This window comes from Haemaphysalis longicornis, unplaced genomic scaffold, assembly GCF_048455015.1.
Source record: "Haemaphysalis longicornis isolate Haplotype H1 unplaced genomic scaffold, Haemaphysalis longicornis Haplotype H1 scaffold_1, whole genome shotgun sequence".
NCBI lineage: Eukaryota > Metazoa > Arthropoda > Arachnida > Ixodida > Ixodidae > Haemaphysalis > Haemaphysalis longicornis.
This window is the reverse complement of record NW_027526203.1, coordinates 347,768,271-347,794,924: the sequence shown is the minus strand read 5'-3', so window position 1 is coordinate 347,794,924 and position 26,654 is coordinate 347,768,271. Positions and strand designations below refer to the sequence as shown.

General features: G+C 44.4%; 1 protein-coding gene across 8 annotated transcripts in view; it reads left to right on the top strand.

The window, feature by feature from the left end:
* LOC144153754 (uncharacterized) overlaps positions 1–20,636 on the top strand; it is a 100,492-nt gene extending 79,856 nt beyond the window's left edge. For 5 of the 8 annotated variants that reach the window (XM_077685470.1, XM_077685476.1, XM_077685461.1 and 2 more), the window contains 5 exons: positions 3,372–3,413; positions 4,094–4,159; positions 4,968–5,143; positions 11,445–11,538; positions 19,296–20,636. In XM_077685470.1, coding sequence (XP_077541596.1) covers positions 3,372–3,413; positions 4,094–4,159; positions 4,968–5,143; positions 11,445–11,538; positions 19,296–19,369 — 452 coding nt within the window. In that variant the 3' untranslated portion in view covers positions 19,370–20,636. Of the gene's footprint in view, positions 1–3,371; positions 3,414–4,093; positions 4,160–4,967; positions 5,144–11,444; positions 11,539–16,039; positions 16,124–19,295 lie in introns of those variants that run through there. The other 3 variants (XR_013319374.1, XM_077685489.1, XR_013319375.1) reach the window with 3 other exon arrangements.
* Positions 20,637–26,654: the final 6,018 nt, after the last annotated feature.

Here is a 26,654-nt window from a genome sequence, read left to right as displayed (position 1 = left end):
TGGGGAAAAGAACACTCAAGATTCATGTGTGCTCCTCTGCTGCAGCATCCATGGCCAGTGTAGTTTTGACAAGATTAGCCGTGAATTGAAAGCACTTGGGCAAAACTAGCGGAGAAAATGACACCTACGAGGATCACTACCCCAGGTGGAGCAGCTGGCTGTGAACAGCACTGAAAAGCCTGCAGTAAAGTGGCTAGTTGGGCAAGTTGGTACGGGTTCATGGTGTAGCACAGTGCAAAAGACAAGATACGAAAGAAAGGGACACAAGACGAGTGCTGTTGAGTTGAGTCAGCGCTTGTTTTGTGTCCCTTTCTTTTGTGTCTTTTGCGCTGTGCTACACCATGGACTGAAAAGCCTGCCTGCAGTGTACAACTTCAAGTCTGTCCAATGGCCCCAACTAGAAGGCTGCTGAAATTTTCTGGTTGAGTGTATCCTAAATATTAGGGAAGAGCTTGCATTGGGGGCGCTGCTGGCCGTTTGCTAAATGACTGGACCATCACAGGTCAGATGCTTGAGGCTGCTGTAGTTTATTTGCAGGTTTTTGTGGGGATAAGCAATAACTTGAAATATTGAGGTTTAATACGCAAGTTTGGCTGTGTTCTGGTCTCCATGCATTTACATTTTGAGGTTTGGCCTCGAGAGCGTTTTTTGTATATGGTAATTTGCTGGTACTATTTATAGCTGCTCTTTTAGAGCATGGCCTTGAGCTCTGCAGAAGTTACTGGCTAATTATTTAGTAGCCTTAGTTACTTTTTAAACCTATTGCTTGTTTCGGAAAGCCTCTTATGGGTTTAAGGACACCTCAAGCATGCTAACCTTTTGCACCATGTTTTGTTCAAGAACAGTCTTTTTCATGGTGGCTGTGTCTGTCTTAAGAAGATGCAGAATTGATTGAAGACCTGCACTAATTGGAAGTTTATGAAGTACTGATACGCATCAGGATCGAATTGCTTTTAGTGAATCACGTGTTAATGTCCTGGCTGCAACCATGCAGGCATTTTTGGCTGATGTTTTATTACTTTTTGGCGCTGCTGCTTAGAAGTGCCAGTGGTAAAAAGTGCATCATACAAGGTGTGGGAGGTATCTAAAGGCAGAAACGTACAAGCGCGGCCACAGTTAAAAGTAACATGGATTGCATGGTCGCGTACTGCGGAGCACCACGACGGGCATTACAGGAGTCTTGCGGCACATGTGCAATCAGTACTAGAGGTGGAAATAGCTGCGCGTCATCTGCTGCAGTTCCTCCCACTTTACCATGCAATCAATCTAGCCACGGTGCTGTAACAAAATGTATTCCAACTGAGCTATCTAAGCACACATTGCTGCACACAGAAAATTTTAAATACACGTTCTACTTCCACAGGGTCATTTTCGTTACAAAGGTTCACGTTCAGCATTTTTATCCTTGAAGAGAAAAAAAATCACACGACAAACAATGATAAGATAAATTGCAGAACGTTTAAAATTTTGGGGTGCATCTTGCATGCATGCCTCGATAACTCAGTTCGGATACCTAAACAGAGTGCCACGGCTGCAGTGCTTTCGTACAAGAGTGCGCATGGAAAAGTCGGAGGAAGCGTAGCAGAGAACACGTAGCTATATCCGCCTCTGGCTCAGGATTGCGCATTTGCCGCAAGATTCCCGCGACACCCATCGCAGCGCTCCACGGAGTGCAGCCACGTGCTCCGTTATGCGTGTAACAGTGGCCGCGCCTGTACGTTAAAAATAGTGACAGGTTTCCTCGAGAGATCATGTTTTTTTTCTAAATTTGGTGCACAGATTTTTGCACCCAGGTTCTAGAAGGTCATTAAAATCACCTCTCAAAGGAGTACTGACATGAAATTTTCATGTTAAGGTTTTTTTTCTCTGCTATGGGTGCCTACTAGCCCACTAATCATAGAACGGCACATTAGACAGTCAGTAGCTGCTTAAATAATTATTTGCAGCCTCATTTATTCGTGTCAGTTTCGGTTTCAACTAAATGAACACCAAGGCGGCCGCCATGACAGGAGAGCGCTCGTGGCGTCACCATCCTTGTCGCGCCACTGCCCGTGTGGACATGTGTGCGCACCTAGACCAGCTGTGGTCTCCACCATCTCCACGTGCCGGGCAGCGTGACGTCAGTCCAGAAGCCGTGACACAGCGCGCACCAACTGCAGCTAGCGCGTTGGCCATGTCATGTGACCCCTCATGTCGGCAGTTTGGGGCCAGGAGGAGCAGATGGCGTCATGCCGATGCCATTCCAAACGGGTATTCGTTCTGAGCTTTCTCGTGTGTATAAAGATTAAAATGGATTTAAAATGTTTACTTAACGGTTACTGTTGAAATTTGAGGGAGATGTCTCTATATACAAAATAAGCCCTTTATATAGTTATCCCAGCTTTGAAGTTTCGTGTCAGTACTCCTCTAAGGCTAGACAACAAACCCAGTACACCTTCTAAAACATCTGCCTGCACTCACTTTGTGGTTTCATGAATTTTGGCCTAAAAGCTCTACACTAGCTGCCTTTTGCAAGTCTGTAACAATATGCCAAGACTGGTTAAAGTGCCTTCCACCTTCTCCCAAGCTGTAGTGATCGATAATGTTTGAATCTGGAGAGCTAGGAAGCCACGTGTGAGAGTTGGAAGAATCGTAGATAACCTAGACTAGCTTTCTTTCATTGCCGCATGAGGGTTTGCCGACAACTTACAACTGCCTCATTAGGCTATCCTCTGAACCCAAGCGCTGTGATGTTCACATATAAAAGTGGTCACATATGATTGCCAAATAACCTTTGTTTGTTTATATGACCACACTGTAAGACTTCTGGGAAAACTCTGCCACGAGGTGTGCGGCCACCAAGTAGGCTTCCTCTAGTTGGAAATGACAAAACCCTGACACCATTTCTCTCCTTGAAAATGACGAGCCTGATGAAGGGCTGTGGTGAGGCTGGCAATGAGGCTAGTACTACTTTTCATTTCAGTTGGAATCTAGTGGAATGGTGCTGTTGTACTAGCTAATTCATGCAGATGTAATTAATGCTAATAGCAATGCTAAGAATAGTGTAGGCCAAACTGGAGCCATTTGTGGCTCATAGTTATAAAACACCCTGAAAAGAACCATAGCTTTCGTGTGTGCCTATTTTGATGCTACGTATTAAACCGTAGGCACTTGCCCTGTATAGTTTTTTTGTGCCATGCTCATGCTTGTAGGAGAAACTGCTTGCCAGGCATTCTTCCTTGCCATTGCCTGTTTGTGCTCGCTGTCTTTTTTTCAGGCATTTTCTACTGTCTTTTTTCAACTGTATTTAGGTTCTTGAGAAAATTTAACTTTTATCAGTTATTATATATCAGTTTTTTTGGATATCATATGTACACTCTGTCCTGTTTCAGCTGGTTGTCAGGCTGGAGTACTGGACACTTCAGCACAGACTTGTAAGTTGTCTATAATACTGCACAATGCATGCCATATGCAACTTTTTAGAACGGAAGAAATTAGGGTTGTATCCTGTTTTTTTTTTTTTTTTTTTTATTATTATTAACCCGGTGGGTGAATCTTGTTTAGCAGAACCTTGGTAGACCTGTAAATTATAGTAGTATTCTGGTTATCACCCAATAGCTTTTTGTTGAGGTTTCCTTAAAAAAAAAAAAGAGGAAGCTAGGAAACTGTGAGTGTGCGTCATTTCTGTTAGGCGAGCAAGCTGTAATAAGGAAGCTGGTGGTGGCAAGTTCAGTCCCATAACTTGTGCCATCACAGACTTAAATGCAGGGTTTTCCCTGTGGTGGCACAAGCACTTGAGAAATTGTACCGCCCTGCCTGGGAGCACAGTTCCGATATCTTTTGCGCAGCTGCTATATTTCCTCGTGCAGGCCGGAAAGGAACTCGATTCAGGCCCCTCTACTGTGGAAGGCCTGATAGTTCAGGTGTAGCTTTGGTGCATAGTGGCCTGAGTGCCCAACATTTGGTGCGTGTCGAACAAACCTTTTGTCTCAATGAATCCCAGAACCATCAATTACGCTGCCCTGCGGGCAGCTGTTTAACAGTTGGGATTGTTTTTTTTTTTTTTTTTTTTTTTCTTCTTTTTTTGTATGCTCTAATAAAAATTGTTTTACAGCCTTCATCTGTGTGCTCGGAAAGCACGTAAAGATGGGTGACACTGAAAAGCAGCAGCTGCGGGACAGTGAGTGTTGTTTTATTTTCCCGCTTTAATGCGCGTATTTTTTCTGTTTCTGCGGAACAGTAAAAAAAAAAAAAAAACAGTCCTGTGCAATTGCTTGCTGAAGATGTTAATTAAATACTTACACAATGTTGGCTTCTGCACACTATTATTGCCAGTGATTATTGCCAGTCCCTAGACCTGACTAAATTCGGACTGATTTGGTTTGTTCTGAACATGCATGCACGTCTTGTCATGCCGGTGTTCTATTTGCAAAGCGCTCTTGGCGCATTAGGAGTCTCTTGTGAAGTGGTCAATAAATCCAGGGTGTTCTTGGTATAAATGAGGCTGCTTTCTTGTAGCGGTGTGTGCTAATACCTTGGCAAGGACTGTTTCGTTGTGGGTTCGCATATTGAACACTGGACTGAGGTAGATACAGTGAGTGCAGGCGGCTATGTATAAAAGTGAAGTGGAAGCCAGGGCACAGGCGAGACCCGATGAGTCGCCTGCTCAAAGTTCACCGGGCGCTGCTGAAGGGAGACGGAGAGGAAATTCGGGGGGGCCACAAGTTGGGGGCTGCCTGGTGGCTTGGCTTTGCATGTCATAGAGGGGGGGCTGGCGACTACACACTCGGCTTGGCTATGTGGTGCCATCTGTTAGTTCCACTTGTAACAAGGGTGAAGTCGGGATAAGGCTGCAGGACCTGGTGTGGGCCATGTTCATCTTGAGTTTGTAAACGCAGGCCTTGCCTAGCCGCTCTTTTGGGAAGTGCCAGCTAGGGAGGTCACACTTGGTGCAGTCTTTGACGCGGGCTTTCTTCATCCTTGCCCAGCATTCCACGTGACGCTGGAAGAGCTGGCATTCAAGGACCTGTCACTTCGGCATGCCACTGAAGACACCCCCTTCAGCTTTGCCATCTATATGTCTACCAGCACCATGGCGGTTGGCAAAATGAGGCTCGCTGCTAACCAGGGAAAGCCAGCTGCTACGAACCAGCACTGTGATATGGTTAATGTTTTTGACTGTTTTGATTTTTGTCTTTTTGACCACAGCTGGTTGCGGTCTATCAACATTTTCTGTCTGTCACTGTCTAATTGAAGCGCAGTATATTATCGTCTATACACTATGGACTGCTTCTATTTTTAACACAATGCATGGGTACATCACCCAATAGTATGCTTCTAACCTAACCACTGTCAACTGAAATAACGTGCTTTTGATTCTTCTCTTCGCAAAATAGTGTATGTACTGGGTTTTAATGCTCAACTTTTTTGCATGAATTACCGGGCAATTACAACACATGCACGTTAGAACCAAGTGGAAACCGAAAGCATGCTAGTGAGGGTCCTTATCATTGGCAGCCTTGCAAGGCAGCCATAGATGCTTGTTTGCCGGAGCAAAGCATTCATGATTTCACAGTCTATGCCATAATGCAAACACCAAAACAATAAGTTGTGTGGTAGACTGCTTCCTTTCAGCGGGGAATGAAGGCAGCTAATATGGTTCATGCTGCCGCAAACTCCAAGCATCAAAACAGAATGCACAGGAAGTAAATGACCGCATTTTCTCAATTCTGCGCATCCTCCTCCACTTCGGCAACGACAAAGTTGTGCTTTAGATCTTAGCACCCTTTCCTACTTAAAACAATGTAAAAAAAAGCGACACTTAGAATGGAGAACATACAGTATCTTTCAATGCAAAATGAAGGCAGCTACTGCATAGTATTGATTGTAACCCTCCCAACACTCGTGTTCCCAAGCAATGCATGCGGATGTGTTACCTGGGAGGGTGTAAACATTGAGTCCTGTGTGTGAGGCTTTGCAGTTTTAAGTTAATTATCTCTGTATCATGCCAAGCTAAGAAAACTTGCGGGTAATAAGCATCCTTCTTTTCCTCTGATGCAGGAGAAAGAGCAATTAACTTGATGCTGTGAAACATGCCCCGTTTCTGTGCAGAATCACAGTGACGTGTTGCAGTAATTCAAGCACACTGCGACAGCTATTGCACTGCTATTGGCAACCTATTTGAACCTTCTCGGTGCATTGGGGTAACATGTTGCGATCCTATAGGGACCGGGCGGCCGTTGTATGGCACCACCGTCGCTTCAGCGAACAGCGCCGCCCGTGGCGAACCGCTCGTCAGTGGAATGCTGGTGGCGGTCAGCGCAGCATTATTGTGCATGGCTTTCTGTCGTTTTTCTGCGGCGCGGCTTGCAAAGCGTACATAACCACAAGGACTTTTTTCAGATCGGTAAATCTTGAGCGTGGATGTGACCTTTACAAAGAATGCCATGTGTGTGATTTACGCCCATACTCAGTATTTACAAATAGCAGACGACACTCAATGCGCCAAGCTGGAAGTCAAGGTGGAAGTGAAAGTCCTTTCCTTCATGCAATTTTTTTCATGCCTGCATGCAGTTTCGCGTATCGAGGAGTATATTGCAGCTAAATGCTCCCACAAAGCCGGTGTGTGCAACCAATCCAGGAATGCTGCGGCGCTGGCCTTTGCCAGTTGATGACGAAACGGCGTCGACGTCCTGCACAAGCGAAAGACAAAGTTTGGGGGTGCCTTCTAAGATTTACCTCAAAACAGAAATTGTGATGGACGATGCTTCCGTAACTTCATTACCTACGGCTGAAACGTGTTTAATTTCACAGAAATGCTCTTACTACAGTCATAGGGAATAGTTGATAGAATGAATACCGCATGATTGTAGAACGTTATTGCTTGTCGTGGATAAGCACTGATTTACAAGAATTGCAATGGTTGCTGGCTAGTTGGTAAATGGTTTTACAAAAACCAACTCCTGCGTGGCTGAAGGACGCAAGACAGGAGGGTGCCCGAAGCCTGTACTCAGCTCCGCAACTGAATGCTGCGGGCGGTTTACGAGCTGCCACCTACGCTTGAAAAATCATGCACTCCTCCATCTAACGACGATAATGGTTTATCGCAAAGCTTTCTCGTATGGGTTTCCTTGGTTGCCTTCTGGATTTAAACTTTGACTAGTTGAGCTTCGAATTTGACCAGCATGCAGTTTGGTTTGTTGATCGCATCGTCTTTGACTTTGACCATTTCCCATTCGATTTCGCACGAAGAAAGCTTTGCGTTCAACCATCGTAATCATTAGACGAGGGGCTAGATGAGTTTGCTGTTTAATTTTGAACTTTCATGCACCCCTCTCCAAATATAAACTTTTTCCAGCGTGTCGGAAATGTGCATATTTGAGGCAACTAATTGCGCGTTTTTGGTGTCTCCACAAGGCATTACACGATTTTTTAGGTACTCTGTAAAGAATACTTAAGCATTAAAAACACCGGCTGACGTTAACACTGCCACATTTTTAACTATCAGTGCCAGCCTTTATTCCACGCAGGTGGTAAAACGGGAAGGGGAGGAGGGATGGTTTGGGGCTTGGGCTGTTGGGTGGGTGAATAACTTTGGCACCTGATAAAATGCCCACCACAAACGTGGGATTTTCACTTCGGCTTTCAGGCTCCCATGCTGTCACAGAGTCGCTCACCAAAACCGAAGGCACAAAGCTCACGGTTACAGAAAGTGTAAACGACCGCAACATTTCTACGGCTACACGGTACTGCATATCGTACACAAGTGCCTTTCTCTTCAAAGAACACGTGTCGAGGTAACCCAACGCTAAGGCTGGCACGGAAACCGCAGTCATTGAAACCAGCGAAGATAATTTAAAGTGGTAGGAATGAATATTAATATTCCTAATAGTTTTATTCCTACTCGGATCGCGCGGAGCCATGGGCGCAGAGCGCTGCAAGAAGCGCTCATGTCGATGTAGCCCATTCCCAACCTTAGAAGCATCCAATAAGTTTGCATAGCCGTTAGTGCATTTAAGAAGAAATGAATAATAATAATAGTAGTTTTATTCGTACTTGGAACGGGTGGAGCCAAGCGCAGATTGCTGCAAAAAGCGCTCGTGCCATTGCAGCCGACACCCAACTTTAGAAGCGTCCGACAACTTTACGTAGTCGTTACTGCATCTAAGAACCCAACACATCTGTCTAGACTTCGTTTCATCTCACATGTCCACTCACAACACCACCAAAACATTCAAAGCACCGAAGCAAACACAAGAACAACGGGAGGCTGTGTAGTCCAATGCACCGGCTCATTCCACTGACGAGGGGAGCGCCGAGTGGTGGCGCCACCCGTCCAGCTGCCCGGTCCCTATTCGCCCCGAGCGCGAACACAGTCGGCCCCTGGCGGCGGCGGGACGAACCGCTCCTAGTGTGGATGGCGCTCTCGCGTCGTCTGCTTTTTCACGTTGCGTGCGGCGCAAGAGGCGTGCTGCACACGACAAAACAACCAATATGCGTGCTCGTTTGGCAGTAAGCAATGACATAGTAACCTCTGCGTGCTCGCTTCCTCTAGAAACGCAAGAATCAGCGGCCGTTGCGGGTTAATGCGCTGGTTTAATTCCACGAAACATCTTCGCCGTGGTCACCGCTTGAGTATGAAACGTGTTATAAACATTGCTTCCACACATTGCACTTTTCTTATTGTTGAGTGCAGTCGTCTGCCGTTTCGGGAACGTCGAAGGGTGCTTTTTGAAGGTGGCGTGGTGATTATTAAAAGGATAAAAGTTTAGTACGCGAAACGGGTAAGAAGCGACAAGACCTGTGCATACGCGTGCAAATTCCACACCCTTGTAAAATTGCGCTGTGTCCTTATAGAAAGAAGAAACAAACAAAAACATTTACACTGCACACGACCCGTGCGCTATCACCCATACATTACCTGACACGTATTTTACATCCGCAAGCGACTGTGTGATCGTGTCCTTCCCGTACCTTTTCTAAAATAAATACTATTTTTGGACAGTCATTGTTTATACTAAGGATGAGGAATAAACATTTATTCAACTGTATCGAGTTGCTAATTTTGCGTATTATTTAAAATACGTTTCTATGGATGCGCAAGAGTATTTAGGGGGGATTTTTCGGTTATTAAGCAGTTGTGAGTTTGCGTCTGTCATGTGGCATTCCGTGTGTCATTTTCATATATATCATTTTCAAATCCGACATGAATCACCTTGTCCAGAAACGTGTCTCACTCAGCATAACCAACCTCTTAAGGTAGCCTAAGTTTAAAGAAAGAGGAAAAAAACGTGTAATATAATGCACGTTGTTGCCGACATGTGTGAGGGGTGTGTGCCATGACTCGCTGTTTTTTTTTTTTTTTTTTTCCCACAATGCTTGCTTTCAATACAATTTTGAAAAAGGCGAGCCACAATTCCTGGGCAGTCTCGGACCAAAAGGGGGGTTAATCAGTTTTGAAAATACGTGGTAAAGTACTGCTTTTTCGCCGCAACAGAACACGACGCCTAGTGTAGTTTCGATTGTAAGTAATAGTGATAACCATAGTTTGGCTTTTCGCGTTACATGCGTTCTCTTCTCGCTGCTCTTGCAACGTTGGCAGAACCCCCCCCCCCCCCCCCCTTCCCGAAAAAAAAAAAAAAACGAAATGCACAGAATTTTATTTTTTAACCAGTCCTCAAGAAGTAAATGCCAAGACAAAGGCGATATTCAGTTTACAAAACAAAGTAGTTACCGGGAAACCGTTGCGCTGATTCGCAATGAGAAATAAAAAGGAAATGTTTTACTACATCTGCAACAGCGCAACTTCATTTATTGCCATCTTTAGGGTTCGTAAGCGACCTTATACGCAAGAATGCAAACACACATCTCGCTGTTGCAGGCACCTGTTAGATTTTAAAAGTAACGCAAATGGTCAACAGAGCAGCCGTAACAGAAAATTTGTGCTCACTGTGAGGTCCCAGAAGCTTGGTTTGCGCACTGTAAACCTGCTTGTCACTTTACGAAAACCTAGCTAAACATGAGATGTTGATTGTACTGCGTGCGTTGACAATTCAATTCGCAAGTTCACTTGTGACGAAAGCCGTAAATAAGTGATCCGAAACCGTTATTCATCAAACCTTCCTTCAGAGTCGCTAAAATTTCATTTGAAAGACCCGTTAGGGCAGTTACATTTATATCTCTGCACTGATCAAAATTCAGTAATCTTATGTTGCCTTTTGAACACACAAAAAATATCGTAAGCTCTTAGAAGGAATTTCGGGGCAGTTAAGTAGTGTTACCATTTCAGGGCATCCCACAAATGCAAGAATGCGTCATGCTACCAGTGAAAGCGATTGAGATTGCCGTTGTAAACAGAATTTCAGAGATCGAGGCTTCCTGATTTGTTTCTATTTATGGATTTATTGAAGGCTCAAAGCCATAGTCTGGAAAGAATGAGCTTGCTACGAGCCACAGCGTACAAGTTCATTGTCACAATTACGGCCATTCTGAGATTCCCGATGAGTCGTCGCTTTTTTTGGCGTAGTATTGAAAACTGACTGCCGCTTCCATGCTACACATTGAACGTTGAGGAACCGAACTACAGCATACCACTCTTGTTTGCACCTTTCGTGCGCACATACGGCGAGAAAAAGGCACGAAGCGCGCCCACAGTGTGCATTCTTACGGGCCGCTCAGCGGAGCATCCACACTAGCAGCGCGACGCTGTCGCCACCTACATGTCGAGCTCGTGGCGAATAGTTCATACCACAAGCTAGGTGCAGCACTGTGGAGGCTACATTGTTGTCAACAGTGCGCCCACTGAAGGCGCCTAACTCGCCGTGAAGGGGTTCCTGAAAGGACATTCCCTACTCCCCTCTCGGCAAGTGGAACCGCAAGGCCCCGGTGCCTTTTGTCGCTTCCTTCACGGTGAGTTAGGTGCCCTGAGGTGGCGGGCTGTTGACAACAATGTAGCCTCCACAGTGCTGCACCTAGCTCGTGGAATGAACTATAGAGAACCACCCCTGGCATGCTGTCGAGTGACGCCGTTTATAACTGTCCTGCTATTGAATGGCCACACTTGTGGAGGCACGCTATGACGTGGAGTGAGTAATCACGGTACATTAGTCAAGTCTGTATGTGTGACAAAAGCTCTTTGTAGTTTGGAGGACAGTCGATTTTGGAGGAGAGTCACTTTTATACTGCCACAAATGGTATGCAATTGAGTGCCCACGAGTGAAGGCAGCAAACTTTGTGGGGGAAAAAAACGCACCTACAGCTAGACTGACCCCACGCTTTCTTTTAAAATGTCACCTAATACATGTCTACGCGCTTGTTGTCCAGGTAAATTATGCCCTGCACTGTCTTCTAATACGGCGTCTAATATATGCCTATGTTCTTATCATGCAGGTGGTTTGCTTGAGACAGCTCCTATGCATAATGTCGGTTTAAGGGATCAGTGTTCAACCTTGCTTTCTTGTTTTCAGGTTCTTGTTCCCCAAGATGGCAACGTAAAGGTTACTACCATGGACCAAGCCTGGCTCCTGCTCAGCCAGGGGTGTACATTCTTTATCAGGCGAGGTATGTTTGCACTGGGTTTAGTCTCCGCACAGTTATAAGGCACATAGTTACCATTGCATCGTAAAAACAACCACCAGAGTAGCTTGGATGACTAGGGCGTTGCTCTGTTGAGCACGAGGTTGCAAGTTCATTCTTTATAATGCACTTGGTGCACGTTGCATCAAATTTGCGACCTTTGGGGCATGCTGAAGATTGCGAGGTGGTCAGAGTTAATCAGCAGCCCTCTGCTAGGGTTCTGCGTTTTCGGAGTTTATTTTTGAGCAAATTCGGAGAGTGTTTTTCGGGGTTTATTTATTTTTGCAAATTCGCAGTTTTTCGGAACGTCCTTTCAGAGCACACGGAATTCGGATTATTAGGGTCAGCTAACAAGAGAAATCGTCGAGGCCTACCAGATTGTTTCATTGAAAGACAAATGCGTTTGCACAGCTCCCATAACACTGACAAAGGAAGAACTGAAATTCTTATCCAATCACTAGTTTTTGCCTTCCTAAAGTGCCTTTTTTAACGCGGGTGTTTGAACTGTCTTCCTCCACTTCTTAGTTTTTGTTGTATTTGCTTGTGCTCCTCCCCTTTCCCTCTTTTCTTTCGTTCGCAGTGTTCCATCCCGTATAAAATCGGGCGTCACAGTGAAAATAAACGAGCTTATAGTAGCTCCGTGTCCCGTCCACTTTGTCCGTCCTTGTTTCTTTGCACTTACTCAAACGTTCAATCTTTAGCGAAATGAGGTCAGAAGGGCGAACGAAATTCTAGGTAAAGAGCATATCCGGGAAAAAGGCCCGAAGTGGAGAAGCAGGGAAGGTGAGAAGTGTTTGACCTCGGTACGACTATTGTTGTGGGGAGAGATCTTGTTTTTCATGATAAGGGTCCAAAGCAACTCTTTGCGAAGCTTGGGAGCGGAAGTGGAATGAACAAAAGTGGAAGCATGAAAATAGAATAGGAAAAGTTTTTCGAGGATGCCAGGGAAAGATAAAGGGTAGTCTGGTTTTCACAGGCGGGAGTCCCTGAATTCAGAGTTTTTTGGATAAATACGAATTCGCAAACCTTTTACCGGCGAGTGTTTTTCGGATTTTTTCTGATTTATCTGAAAACGCAGAACCCTACTCGTAGCCCAGGTAGGCTGCCAGACCCATGCAGGGTTTTGAAGGAGCGGTATACCGTAATAAAGACAAATGTAAACTGCATCAAGTGCAGCCACAAGGAAACAGTTTTTCTTGGGGAGGGGCATGTAAGCACCCAATAGTTGCAGAACAGTTGCGATGTATGAGAAATAGCAGTTGGGGCATAAAAGAGAATGGTCCGTAGGTACACATTATCCCCAGGTATGCATGTTCCCCAAAAACAGCTGCAGCTTAGCTCAGCTAACCCTGGATATGCAAAGCGAATAAAGCTTGGCTTAGCCTGGTTAAGTCTTGGTTTCACTTGTTTGACCTTTGATTTAGCTCTAATTATTATGCTGCTCGTCTAAAACCTGCCTTTGTGTACGGTTGTGGTCCTGCTTCTGGCGCTTTCCGAGCTGAACGGCTTGCCTACGGTATCCGCGGGGTGGTCAGACACCGCTTGGTCAGGCGCGGGCCAGCTGCGGAGAGTCACTTGATGCGTTGCCAAGGGTACGGCGCAGCTGCAGTCAAATGAAGGTCAAATTTACTGCGCCGGCGAAACCACTCGACAGGATTAGTAAAGCTTTGAAACTATTTGTTAGGTCGGAACAATTTTGACTGTGTTTAGCATTTACGATGGTACCTCGAGGCATTTATAATGGTATTTATAATGATACAAAGCACTTATAATGGCACCTCAAAAAGAATAAATAGCACCTGGCCTTCAGCAAGACAGATATCATTGTCCAGCGCAAGTAATAGGCTGCAATGCGCATAAACAGCTTTTACAATGTGTGTAGGTATAAGGGTTGGGAAGTTTTCATGCTACGTATCAGGTGTTTGTTATTGAGCAGCTTAGTGTGTTTATCTTTTTTTATCACTGATAGAAGACATGAGTGCTGTTTGAGGCAATCAGTACGAAAAGAGGGCTTGTGCGATGTTTTCTGTGCTTATGGCGGGTGGCTATTGTCTGGGAAATAGATATATATCTAGAGCTCAGTTAAACTGATTATTATAGTTCTAAAGAAAATTTAAAATGCCATTATTAGTGCAGTGTTGCAGTGTTAGCAGTAATTCAGTTATAGGGTCGATAATTCTGCTTTATTTATGAATATATTTGATTGCTTCTCGTTGTACTCCCTCTAATTTGTTACTTTGTTTAGTGAAAAGAAAGTAGACAATATTCGCATACCCCAACATAGATCTAACATGGTATGTATATGCAAATAGTTTTGTTTGCACTAATTGCAGATTTTGGGTGAACAGTGAGCATCTTGGAGTGATGCGCGAACAGAGCCTTCCACGAACAGTGGTTTTATATTGAAACTCCACAAACTGAGCGTGATTAGTAATGTAATTTTCCATTTAGCTGACAATGCAACCTTTTCCAAAGTGTGAAGACTACAGAACACTTTTGAGGCATGACGAGACAAGGTCAACATTACGGTGGTTTTCAATGCTAACAAAAAAGTCGTGTTAGTTCTACCAGTTGTGTTAGTGCAAAAAGGGCGCTTGTGGAATCCATCTTAAAATGACAACAAAATTTGTTTGCATTCAATGTGCATGCTTGTTTCAGGATGACAGATTTTAAAGTTTGCAAACCGGAAAATTAGTTATTATACGTTTATAGCCTGATGGCTCTTGTTTGTTTGCTGATCAGTGCTCTGGAATAACCTTTGCAATTTTCATTCTTCTGAACGAGTGCCGGTAGTCATTCGCACACTTAAGGAAATTCTTTTGTTGTCTGGGCCTAAGGGCGAATGAAATTGATGTTAACGAAAATGTGGAGCACTCCAGTTGGTGTAAGAAGTTACAGTTCAATTTGTTCAAAGTTAGAATGTGGTAAATTATCGGCGATTGTAAAATAAACTGAAAATAGCCATTTAGCGAGTTCAGTGTAATTAGATCACCTTCTGTGGACACTGAGATTTCATTACTCATCCTTGGTATAAGGAAATCCCCAAAGTTCTTACAGCATTTCTCTTGTAATTAAAGCGGGGGGGGGGGGGGGGGGCTTTGTTAATATTTGGTGCTGTTACTTCTCGTATAAAAGTTTACCTTGGAAATGGTGCTTGTAGATGCAGTGTTTGTTAGGCTGTCATTGCAGAAATGTTCCGAGGCATTTAACTTTTCTTTTAGTGTGAAATGTTTTGCATGATATCCATCGACTCTGCTTTTTTTGTTGTTGTTGTTTTGTTTTGTTTTTAGTCATCCCTGTTCAAGATTGCACGTTTGCAGTATTTACTGATACCTCTTAGTCATTCAAGTGTTTTATGTCGGTGGTGACGTTATCTGAGACTACTTGAATCCAAAAATGAGATTATTAAGTATGCTAGAATCATTAGCATTTGTGAAGTCAAGCAACACGATTTTTCAGTATCTCGATTGGAGCATCATGCATTGGAATAGCGATGGCACTTAGCCTTCCCAGCAACATGCCTAATTTCACTTTATCAGACAGGAAACTGTCACTGATAAATATTATTCGAGAAACTTCTACCAGTTTGGGTTCTTTGTCAGTTTGAGTGAGGAGGATATCGCATCAAATGTCGCCAGTTAATATTGGGCAAGTTAAAATCCTCTAGGAGGATTGAGTTTTCCACCCCACTCCATGGCATTTCATGAATGGGTGTAATTGAATCCAAGGCAAGAACCTCTGACATGGGGCTATGATAAATAAAGCCTACAATAGTAGCAAATGGTCCAAGCATGGACTTCCGAATATATGCCTCATATCTTTGTCAGGCAAGGCTGTGAATGAAAGTAGCAACTCCTCCGTCCCGTGTTATTCTGCATAGTTTGGAGGGGTTATTTGAGTGTTCATAACGTTTCAGCCTTGTTTCAGTTGCCAATAAGAAATCTGGCTCGAAACTAAGAAACAACTCTTAGCACACTCCAGGCATAGAGTATGTAATGGTTACTTTTGATGATGCTATGTGCGACGAGGACATAATATTGTAGCTCGGGCTTGCTGTGTGCATGCGTGTGTTGTTTTTTGCCCGCACTTTAAAGTTGCAACTGGTTTTTGTAAATTATAGTTGCTTTCGTCGTCCCTACAACTCATTTTTGCATCCTTCTTCTGAACCAACACCACTTTGTCACTAGGCCTCGTGCAGTCACAAAATTTCACTTTGACCTCGTATTTGTGGCAATGAGTCTCTTTTACATAAGAGTCGGAACCCTTGAGCTTTAAGCAATGTTTGGTCACCCTAGTTTTACCACAAGGGTCAAGTCATTCAAATATTACTTTAGTCTTTGTAGTAGCAGGTTTATGAAGCCCCTTTTTTTTTTTTTTTTTTTTTTTTTTTTTTAGTGGAGACAAGCTCTACTGCGAGAATTGGCTCAGTTATTTTGTTTCGCTTATTTTTGTTTTGCTTCTACTAAAGTGTTCTTATTGTCTTCAGGAACCCCATAAATAGTTAGGTCACCTCTTCTTGAACTGGTTTCTAGGTCACCTTTGAGTTCTGGGCTGAAACTACTATTTGAAGGTCAGCAACTTGATTGACATATGTGGCCAATGTGCGATTGTGTTTTTTTTATTTGTTTATTTGTAATATGCCTAAAGACCCTCGTAAGATGGTGCTACATAGGGGGGACTCAAACTTAGCCAAAATACTCGTACATTCAGGTATTAAAAACAAGCAAAAAAAACAGAAGCAATATTAAAAAAAGAAGGGAAAAGAAAGCAGTAAAAAATTAAGCAACGAAGCAATACAATTCAAGACACACTGCAGCACTAAAAGGAGCAACATGCATAAAAGCGTAGACAGCATACAATAATGTATGGGGCATCCGAAATACAAACAAGGCCAATGGGTAACAACAATAGTGTTTGTTAGTTTACGACAGTGGCGTGAATAAATTTCTGAAATTTAGTTGCGCCAATTTCAGTGGCTATGTGTGATGGTAGGTCGTTACAATCAATTGTAACTCATAGTATTAAGGATTGCGTGTTTGAGGATGTAGTTTTACTTTGTTAGGGTGATCGCGGCGTAGAAAGATAAGTGACGGCAACTAAAAAAAATCCTCACGAAGTGATAAGTGGTGAAGTTTGTGAAATAGTGAATAGGCGTGAATGTTTTCAACGAAGGTTCAAGGCTGTAGACTGGCACGATTCTTTAATAACGGTTAGGCTCGAATAGTTAGAATAGTCAGAATAAATAAAATGAGCATCACAGTTTTGCAGGGCCTCTAAGTTAGCAGATAAATAAACCTCATGAGGATCCCATTGTATATTGTATTTGTTGACAGCTATTGTTGGCAGCCGTAACTTTTCCCTCAAATGGTCCGAGATTTCTTGAAGTTTTGGAAGCTGGGCCATGCTGGGTGCATGGCTAGATTCAACGGCACTGCTATGAGAGAAATTTCAGAATTCCTGATACCACATCGAAGAGTACTGGACAAGTTTACTTTGAGCATGCCAGCACCATCAAAGAAAGGAGGGAGTTCAATAGCATGCATTTTCCGAAATGTTTGCCCCCTGGGCGAAACAGATGAGAGGTTTGTGAACCCATATTGCAATAGTACTGCCAAGCAGCCTAGTTTAAATATTGGTTATATGCCCCATGCACACTGCATGGAAATAGTGTGGTCTCATCAGTGCCTTACATACAGAGGTCAAAACTGTTAACAACAACAAGGCGTGAATGCGTGGTCATCGATACATACAGCGCAACCTATTGATAGCCACCAGTATGACTAGCGAGATTAGTGGACAGCACTGTGGCAGCTAGGCACGTGAAAGATATTCTGGATGCTTTGTCTTTGGGGAGCGAGGTTCGACATAAGCAGTCCCTCACCGTTATCACGGCCAAAACCTACTTTTGAAGTCAGCTGATAACCAGAGAAGTTGTGATCTCGCCTCTGGTGCGGTTCTTTGGCACATTTGCAGTTCATTATTAGCAGTGTGAGGTTTTCACATGCATGCGCAGACATGCAAGCGGTGAGGGTTCGCGTATGGCTTGACACTTTGTGTGTCATTTTCAAGAGAGTAACCACCTGCGATATTGCTCGCGCATTAGTTTCTTTATTTTCACACCCAGAAACACGACCAAGATGCGCACTGCCTGCCAAGAAAAAATGTCAAACAAGCAATAGCCTTCACAGGCCTGGCTGCCACAGCGCCGTTCCCTAATCTCGCTGGTAACGCCAGTGGCTATCAGCAGGCTGCACTGGATGTATAGACGGCCACACGTTCGCGCATTGTTGTTAACAGAATTGACCTCTGTACATGTGAGCTTTCAAGGGACTGGTAAAAATAATGCTGTTAAGATGGACTCGCTTTGTTTTAATTCTCAAATGTGCCAAAAACTGGTACAGTTGTTTTCATCGGTTCCTCACAGATGCGAAAAAAAAAAAATGTTTAATGCAAAGACATTAGTATGTGCTGCGTGGGAAGGAGAAACTCTTTTGCGTCATCATAAACCTGTGCCTAACTGAATGGGAACGGCTGCGGGGGTGGTGAAGCATTGTACGAACTGGCTGTTAATGGAAAAATGCCAGCCGAGTCAAATCAAATTGATTCTTGAATTCCTTTTACCAGATAAGAACTGTGATGTGTCTGCAGTGGCTGGTCATACATTGCGACAAATGGCATGGATGCTGGCCAATATTTGCAGTAACGACAAACAAAGGTGCAAGTGTTTTTGAGAAACAGAATAAGTGACGTACAGCTTGGCATGAAAACACGCAATCGTGAATGGTCAAGGGAATTAGTTTTTTGCATTTTATGGATGATGAGGTGAGAGCGTCTTTACTCTTGTAAAATGCACGGTTTATTTGTGACGTATACCAGCCACAAATCTGTCGGCGAAACAGTGTCTGAAGCCACTTGAGCAGTGTGTACTGCACAGGAGACTGCTGCTGCTCTTGGCCTCCCATATTTTGCAGCGTATTAACTCCCTAGCGCAAATTGAGTAGTGAGAGGGGGCGGTGCAGGTATGCAACGACCCGATGGTAGGCGTAGCGTCACACGTTTGAGGTGTAACATCAACCGACACTTGCAGTTCAACATGCACTGAGTGTGACGTTTCTTGACGTGTCACAAGGCATGCACAACAGCTCCTGCTGTTAATCAAACAAAGGAACCCACACCCAGAGAACCCATGCTCGTACCCGCAGTGGTGTGTTGGACAACGCTTTATAATAGACAGGAATGTATGCTGCTGAGGCATGCACCACCCAATCAGTGAATCAGTCACTTGGAAAAGTCGACAGCGAGAAATCTGTGATTGAGTCCTGTTTGCATTCTCCAAAGTACATATAGCAAAGTGTTACACATATCTTTCATTCAGAGCATTTGTTCACTACTTTGTGAAGCTCCATTTCAAATAACCCAGCGTTCTAGAACCGTCTCGAGTTCATCCGATGACGTGCACTTTGAGCAAGCATCGAAGATTTCTTTACGAGCAAATATTCTTGCCAGAGCAGTGTCTCCTAGCAGTCTTGCAGTTTAATTTTGGGGTACTTCTGATTTAGCTCAGCTTAGCTAAGCTACGGATAAGCTTAGCAAATTTTTGAGCCTGTTCTCCGTGTCAGGAGCCTACCATGGTGCTTTCATTGCTGTGAATTGTAATTGTTGTACCCACCAGCCATTAAATCCTGCTGTTTTTACAAGTTCTGTGTGCACGTCCAGCTGCTTATTTTTCACTCTTTTTGCAGGTGTGCCATTTGCACTGCAAAATGTGGGGTCCCGCCCATCTGAAATTCTATACTTCCTTTCCGTCCCAAGCTAAAGGGTTGTGCCACCCTACGAAATTCTCCTGCAACCCGGCTGCAGAAAAAATTCACAATAGAAACAGTGCACTTCTTTTGTACCTGCCAGTTGTGGAATAAATTGGCAGTGATAGGGTCATTTTGTACATTATAGTTCGCTGTAACTGTGTTGCGAATGGACAAACACTGGAAATGGTAGGCTCATTTTTGTTCAGTTCATTTCAGTTTGGGGGGTGGACAAACACTGGAAATAGTAAGCTCATTTTGTTCAGTTCATTTCAGTTTGGGGGGTGGACAAACAGTGGAAATGGTAGGCTCATTTTGTTCAGTTCATTTCAGTTTGGGGGGTGGACAAACACTGGAAATGGTAGGCTCATTTTTGTTCAGTTCATTTCAGTTTGGGGGGTGGACAAACACTGGAAATGGTAGGCTCATTTTGTTCAGTTCATTTCAGTTTGGGGGGTGGACAAACAGTGGAAATGGTAGGCCTGTTTTATGCTGTTCATTTCATGTGGGGAAGCAGAGTGAATTGCCTCTTATCTATTTTATGTTCAGAATGGACAAATGTTAGCAATGATACGCTCTTTTTGTATATATTATATATATTTTGCATATGTTGTATATATATGTTGTGTATATTATTCAGCTGTGTAATGAACTGACAAACATAGTAAATGTAAGGCTAGTTTTGTATGTTCTAGTTCACGTTGGCAGGCAAAATGAATTGCCCAACGCTGGCAGTGGAAGTTTGTGCATTCTGTTTTATGCGAGTTCAAAAAATTGACAAACATTGTGAGTGACAGGCTCTTTGGACATTCTAGTTAATGTTATCTACGGAATGTACAAGTGATGGGCTATTTTTATAGATATTTAGATATTAGTTCATATCAGCTGTGGTATGAATTGACAAACATTGAAAACAATAGGCTCATTTTGTATGTTCTAGTTCCTGTTGGTAGGCAGTGAATTTCCTAACATTTGCAGTGACAGGCTTGTTTTGAGCGTCTTGTTCTATGGAAGTGGGCAGAATATATTGACAAACACCGGCCTTAATTTGCTCATTTTGTGAATTTTTAATGAATTCACATTTCTAATGGCCCATGATGTGCTGTCATGAAATTGATACTTGCATTTGTGGACTAGTTCTGTGTTCAACGTGTCTATTTCACATATTGACTAGGCATATGTATATATAAGAATGCTTGCACCTGTTTCAAACTTCTGCATGAACTATGTTGATTCTTCACTGCTTGTATGGCAACAAATAAAGTATGTTCATGCCATTTCTTCCTGCTCTGTTTGTGGCTATAGTGTGCAATGTAATCCATTTTTCGATAATAATTTACTCCGATTTCTCCGAAATGGGCAACAGGAAAAAACGTTGTGCACTGTTCACAGCCGTTGTGCCAATTACCATGATGACATTGCACTGGTTTGCGATATGTTTGCCTGCTATCTCAGCCATTGAAGTTGTGATTTTCACCCATTTTGTAGTTATCAACTTTTTGTTTACATTAGAGCACTGCACGGGCCCGGGCCTGAAGTCTATTATCGGCAGGCCCGGGGCGGGCCCGGGCTTGAATTCATAGGCCCGGCCGTTAATAGTTCCAACATGAAGTGGCATAAAAATGAATATTCTGAGTTCACTTTTACACGCTTCTTGATGTTAGTTGTACACATTGTTTTAGAAGCGTGTTTTGCTAGGTCTGATAGTCACTATACTGTAATTTTAATGACATTTTATGTACTGCATCAAGATTTTATATTTTGGTGTATAACAAACCAAAGATACGGTTACAAGAAATGCCCTAGTGGGGAAGGAATTAAGACAACCTGGAGCTGTGCACCTATATGTGTATTTATTTATTTTTATTTACAATACTGCCAGTCTCTTCCCGAGACCATAGCAGCTGGGCTTGCAGATTTTACATACACGTAGTCTACACAAACAGCAGAAACATGCGGTAACAAAAAGAAAGAAGAACTGCAATCTTAAACGCGGATGGTCGTTAAAGAATACACAGCAGAATACGAAATATGTTTCAGTATAGTTATACATAAAAATATTTACAGAACAAACGATAAACACAAAAAAACAAATTATTTCAAAACACACATTTGTAGCCGCAAATACATAAAAACACATTTCAAACCTCAGTAACGCTAGCAGAAAAGGAATGTTACATGAATGAAAGCAACATTACCATCTCAAAGGGCATGCTTCTTCTGACCGCAATAGCTTGGTCCAAGCCCGTGAATGAGGGCAGTCTTTCTACCGCTCTGTGAAAGCATACTAGTTTGGGTTGTATATACCACCTTCATGCAACAAATGTACTGAATTGAGGCAATAACAATAAATCTGAATGTAACAAATGACCATTCAGGCATGCTGTGAAAAGCAAAGCAGATAGCAATATGGAAGACTATTCCCGATGCAAAAGCGTTAATCTAGATTGTATACGGTCTCCACAGTAAAAAACCAGTTCATTTCCAGCTATAAATGTAGCAAGATAATTATACCTAGCAGTGGATTGTGGTATCATTGATATATTGTGAAATTCACTACATGGATACACTTTTGGTGAATGAATCTATACACAAACAGGCAGTCTGAAGTATCTAAAAGTCATTATATTTCTGTATTAGATGCTGCCCATTCCCATACACGTTCTTAACAGGAGAGGTTTTTTTTTTCTTCACTTTGTTTTGTTTACATGACATACCCAGCCGTGCGGACACTGCATACGATGATATTCAAGAAGTAGGACTTCCACCAAAATCTTGCACGTAAGCATTGTTTGTCTCGCCTCCAAAAAAAAAATGCAATCTTCGCAGTTAACCCTTTGATACGCAGAGTTGCCCAGGGTCAACAACCCAAACATTGTTTCTCCCGGGCTTTGTGGGGTCTGGACATTTAACGCCGTATGTTGACAGATGAAGGTACACGGACCTTCAAAAAGTGAAAAAGAGAGGGCAGCATGTACTTTTGCCCACTAAAAAACCAGACTTCTTATGTGTGTCGACTTGCATAGAGCTGGAAGCTTGATTGGCTCGTGACAGTAAAGTGAAATTGTGCCATTTCGTTATTACTACAAATGATAGCAATACCACTTTTATGTTTATGGTCTCCACTTGGAACTATAAACCATGCCGATCAAGGTAGCATTCTTGTTCAAATGATATATAGAGCAGCAAGCACCTGATGTTGCTCGGGAGTAACACCTCACTGTGTTCATCCTAGTGAACATAATTTTCCTCTGAATTCATATCTGTGATGTCTGGAGTCCTTTTGGATCATAAAAATGTTTTCGTCATCTTAAGCAAAAAATTCAAGTTATGGGCATCAAAGGGCTAAAAATGAATTTGTAACCAGTGTAGCAGCAGACCTCATGCCCCAGGCATCATTCGAGTTGTCTTACAGTTGAAAGAATTTTGCATATACTATACGTATTTCTGCTGGAATTACACCATTCAGTATAAAGGAGGCTATGTACATATGATGCATTTCATCACAAGTATGAATAGATGGCTGGATGGGAGGTGACACAATGATTTAAGATCCTAGTTTGTGCTACAGCCCTGCTGTTTTAAGTTAATGGCTACGAAGCATACTAAGTTTTCGTGTCCAGTGCCTAACCACCGTGCGAACAGCTTTTATGGCGACCTAGCCCGCACTCGGATTAGGCTGTTGTGCTAGCTGTCAATGTAGTTGCCACATGGGCATTGTGCATATATGGCAGCGCAGCAGCGGCCGAATTCTACTGGGTGCTGGAAGGCATCTGGAAGGGCGCCGGAGGATACCCGGCGGGGTCGATTTCAGTCTTCCACAACAAAAAAGCACCTAACAGATTCTTCTTTTGGGGACATTCCCAAATAATATGGTGTAGGTCCGCCCTGCCCATACATAGCTTACATTTGCTCGTGTAAAACCCGGGGTAACAGTGGCTGTACATGACCGGATTGGGGAATCTATTTGTCTGTAATGACACTTGTTGAGAGTGCAGTGAGCGGGGGGACATTTAACCCGTTCCAATCTGTAATGGTTATGTCCCTGTATGAGACCATGTGGTTCCTCCCCATCCTAGCACGTGAGAAGTGCTCGGATGTTTCCTCAACGTGATCGGCTCGGTTAGCCCAATCTCAAGCCGTGTCATGAGCGGTCTCGTTACCGAAGAGAACAGTGTGCAGGTGTCCATTTGATTTGGACCTTTTTCCAGTCTTCGAAGCCGACCCAAATTCTCAGTGCCTGAGACGAGATCCCATCCCTTTGCAAACTTCCAAATTGCAGTTTTTGAGTTCCTGACACTGAATTTCGCTTTCATGGAAGCCATCACCACGGCAATGGCCGCCTCTTCTGCCGCTTTCGGTGATGACGCGAGTATCATGCCGGTAGTTATGGAATTGCCGTTGTGGTCGATAGCTACCACGGTCGTGGCATCACGGGACGCACATTCTGCGGCGTCCACATAGATCACGTTTTCAGTGTTTCTGTTATCAGGCTTTCACTCTTTCTCACCTTGTTTCTTTGTTGTGTTCAGGATGTGTATTCCTCGGTAAAGGGGAGTTGTGTATGCATTCCCATACTTCACTGGGAATCTCACGTTTGGCTTTTTCCAGTGGTGATCTGCGCATGCGTTGACTGCCAGACCACCATTCTTGGAAGTTGCCTCGGACAAAATTAAAAAAGGCCGCACCCTCAGCTTGCTGCTTGGGGAGCGGCTATGGTTTCTAGTGCTGCCCGTTTTTATTTCCTCTTTTCGACAGCTCGTGGTGAGTTGGTACGTGCCTACAAAAAAGGCATTCCAAGGAAAGGGGTAAAGGCGGTCGGGCTGACCACGCTGCGAGCACATGGCTACCAATGAGGGAATAACGAAAATAAAAGGTTAAAAAAAAGGGGGTGCTTAAACCACTGCAGATTGGTCAACGGAACGTGCACCTGCTACCACGACATTCATGTAAAAGGTATGGGTGACGGGTGGGTGCGGGAGGGACTGCAGGACGAGAGTAACATGCACGAGTTCTCTAAAAGTAAGACGTTTTGGGGGACTGCCTGACTGCCATTTTCAGTACGCCGTGGCGGCCGCTAGGAGGGCAGGTACTGGAAAAAGGTCCAATGGACCTTTTACAACGGCCAGTCCAGCCTTTTGTGAGCCTCTCTAGCTGGGCAATCTTTGTTCCTCAATCAGTTCCTCCAAGGTACTGAGAATTCCTAAAACCTCAAAACGTTCACTGGTTGTGGTAATGGGTAACTTGGGCTGGGTGTTGTAACTTGTTTATAGGCTTTCCTGATCATAGTATTAATTTTGGTCTTTTCGTTCGCCGTTAGTCTCGTTGATTTCCATGATAGCAAACAGAACAGAGGAGGCCAATTTTACCAGACTAGTGCAGGCATTCGTCCTGAATCGCATAGCGTACGTAAGACCTTTCTTGAGACAAGAGGAAAACTTCGCTTCCTGGGCAGCTAGGTAACGTCGCAAGTGCTTTGCACAATATAAGCAAGTGGCATCTGTTGCGGATTTTTTGTCTGCGGGAATGCTTCTTGCCAGTGGCACTGTGAGCACTTCTATGCTGCTGCCTCGTGCTCCTGTCATTGAACTGCTTGGGACACAGGTGGCAGGTGTAGTGTCTTGCATTAGGCATACACTCATCATTAAACCACTGCTTGCTGGTGGAAGGTCCCACTTCTTCACAGCATGCAGTTTCGGAATGGCTGGTCTGAATGTGCTCTTTAAAGCTGGATTTGCTTAGGAACACTTCCGGACAGAGGGGGCAGTGACGTGGCTTGACACGAGATTTGCTGTCAGGCATTTCAAGGTTCAAGGCCCATTCAATTTTGTGCTGAGCAGCCAAAACGGGACGTAGAGCAAAGTAATCTTCTAGTTCACTTTAGTCATATCGTCTATCAGGTGCCGCCATCGTTCCCTTTGCGGTCGCGGCTGCGAATAGAGATGCGTCGCTCAGGAGTGAGCCGGATCTTTTGAGCTACTCTTTTTGAAGAGCGGGTGAGCCGTAGCTCAGAAAAAGTGAAAAAAGAGCAGTTCACAGGCATCTTGCAATGGCTTTGCGCTTTCTGCTCGACGGCAGCGGCATCCGTAGCTTGGACATGAACGCGAGGATGTCGTAGACGCTGTACGAATTGTGCTCGAAGTACTCTAACTTTACAACCAACCCTCGTTCGCCGTCTGCTGCGGAGGCGAAGCTGCTGGTCTTTCCGATGCCGCCGGTGGCGGCGGCGGTTTATCTTTGTCCTGAGTGTTTTCTTAGCCCTGGCTAAGGTGTACTAGAAGCTGGTGCATTTCGCTGGTTTACCTGCGCCTGGCAGAAGTAAAACGCCGGCAAAAGTAAAAAGGAAGTCAGCCGTACCGCCGTACCACATTCCTCCATGCCGTACCACCAAGGCTAGTGTCACAGAACAGGGAGGATTTTAGAGAAGCAAAGGTCTAGCTTTGCCTGTAGTGCCAGAAAAATCGTAGCGGCGGCGTCGTGAACTACGGTGGGAGCCCGCTTGGTGCCGCTGAAACAAGGCTTTGTAAACATGGCGGATGCTTTTTGCGCAGGCCGCTTGAGCTCCTTAATAACATGGCTGCTCTCGCACGGCAGCCGCCGGCTCGCTGCTCCTGCTGGTTGCTGGCTGGCCGCGTGTTTACTTGCGCCGCGCTAGTGAAGTGATGTTACGCCAGGTGACCAGATGGCCTCTACTGGCACAGACCAGTGAGCAGCAAGTGAGAACAAATCGTTTATTGACATCTGCAAGTTTACAGGGGCAGTCGCTTTCGTGACATTTTTTTTTTTTTTTTGCCATAACAACTCGTTCACTTGCGCTAAGATTTCGAACGAAGGGCACACAACCAGCACTCAGTCGACGATGAAAGGCGGCGGTATACAGCGAGCGTCATCAGTTCGCACGTGCGATGTGCCCACCTTCCGCATCCATCACATTGGAGAGCGGCGACGTTGTCATGCACAACCTTTTCGCAGCGGCTGCAAGTAGGACGTGACGACGTGCGCTTGGGGCCGGGATTGATCGCAATGTCTCCAGCGAGCAAGAGGCACAACGTGACTGTCGGGCGGCCAGGAAGGGGTGCGCACATGTGGCGGCATACCTTGGGGCGATGCTTCAGCGAGGTGGTGGAAACCAACGTTACTAGTAACGTTGGTGGAAACCAACTCCGTGCACAGCGCGCGAGACAGACTTGTAGTGGCGAGCACGCTCAGACGGGCGCATCCGTCGTGAGGAGCAACACGTACGTTTGGCGAGGTCTGGACCGAGGCGAGTCCGTAAAACGAAGAGTGATGCCAATAGCA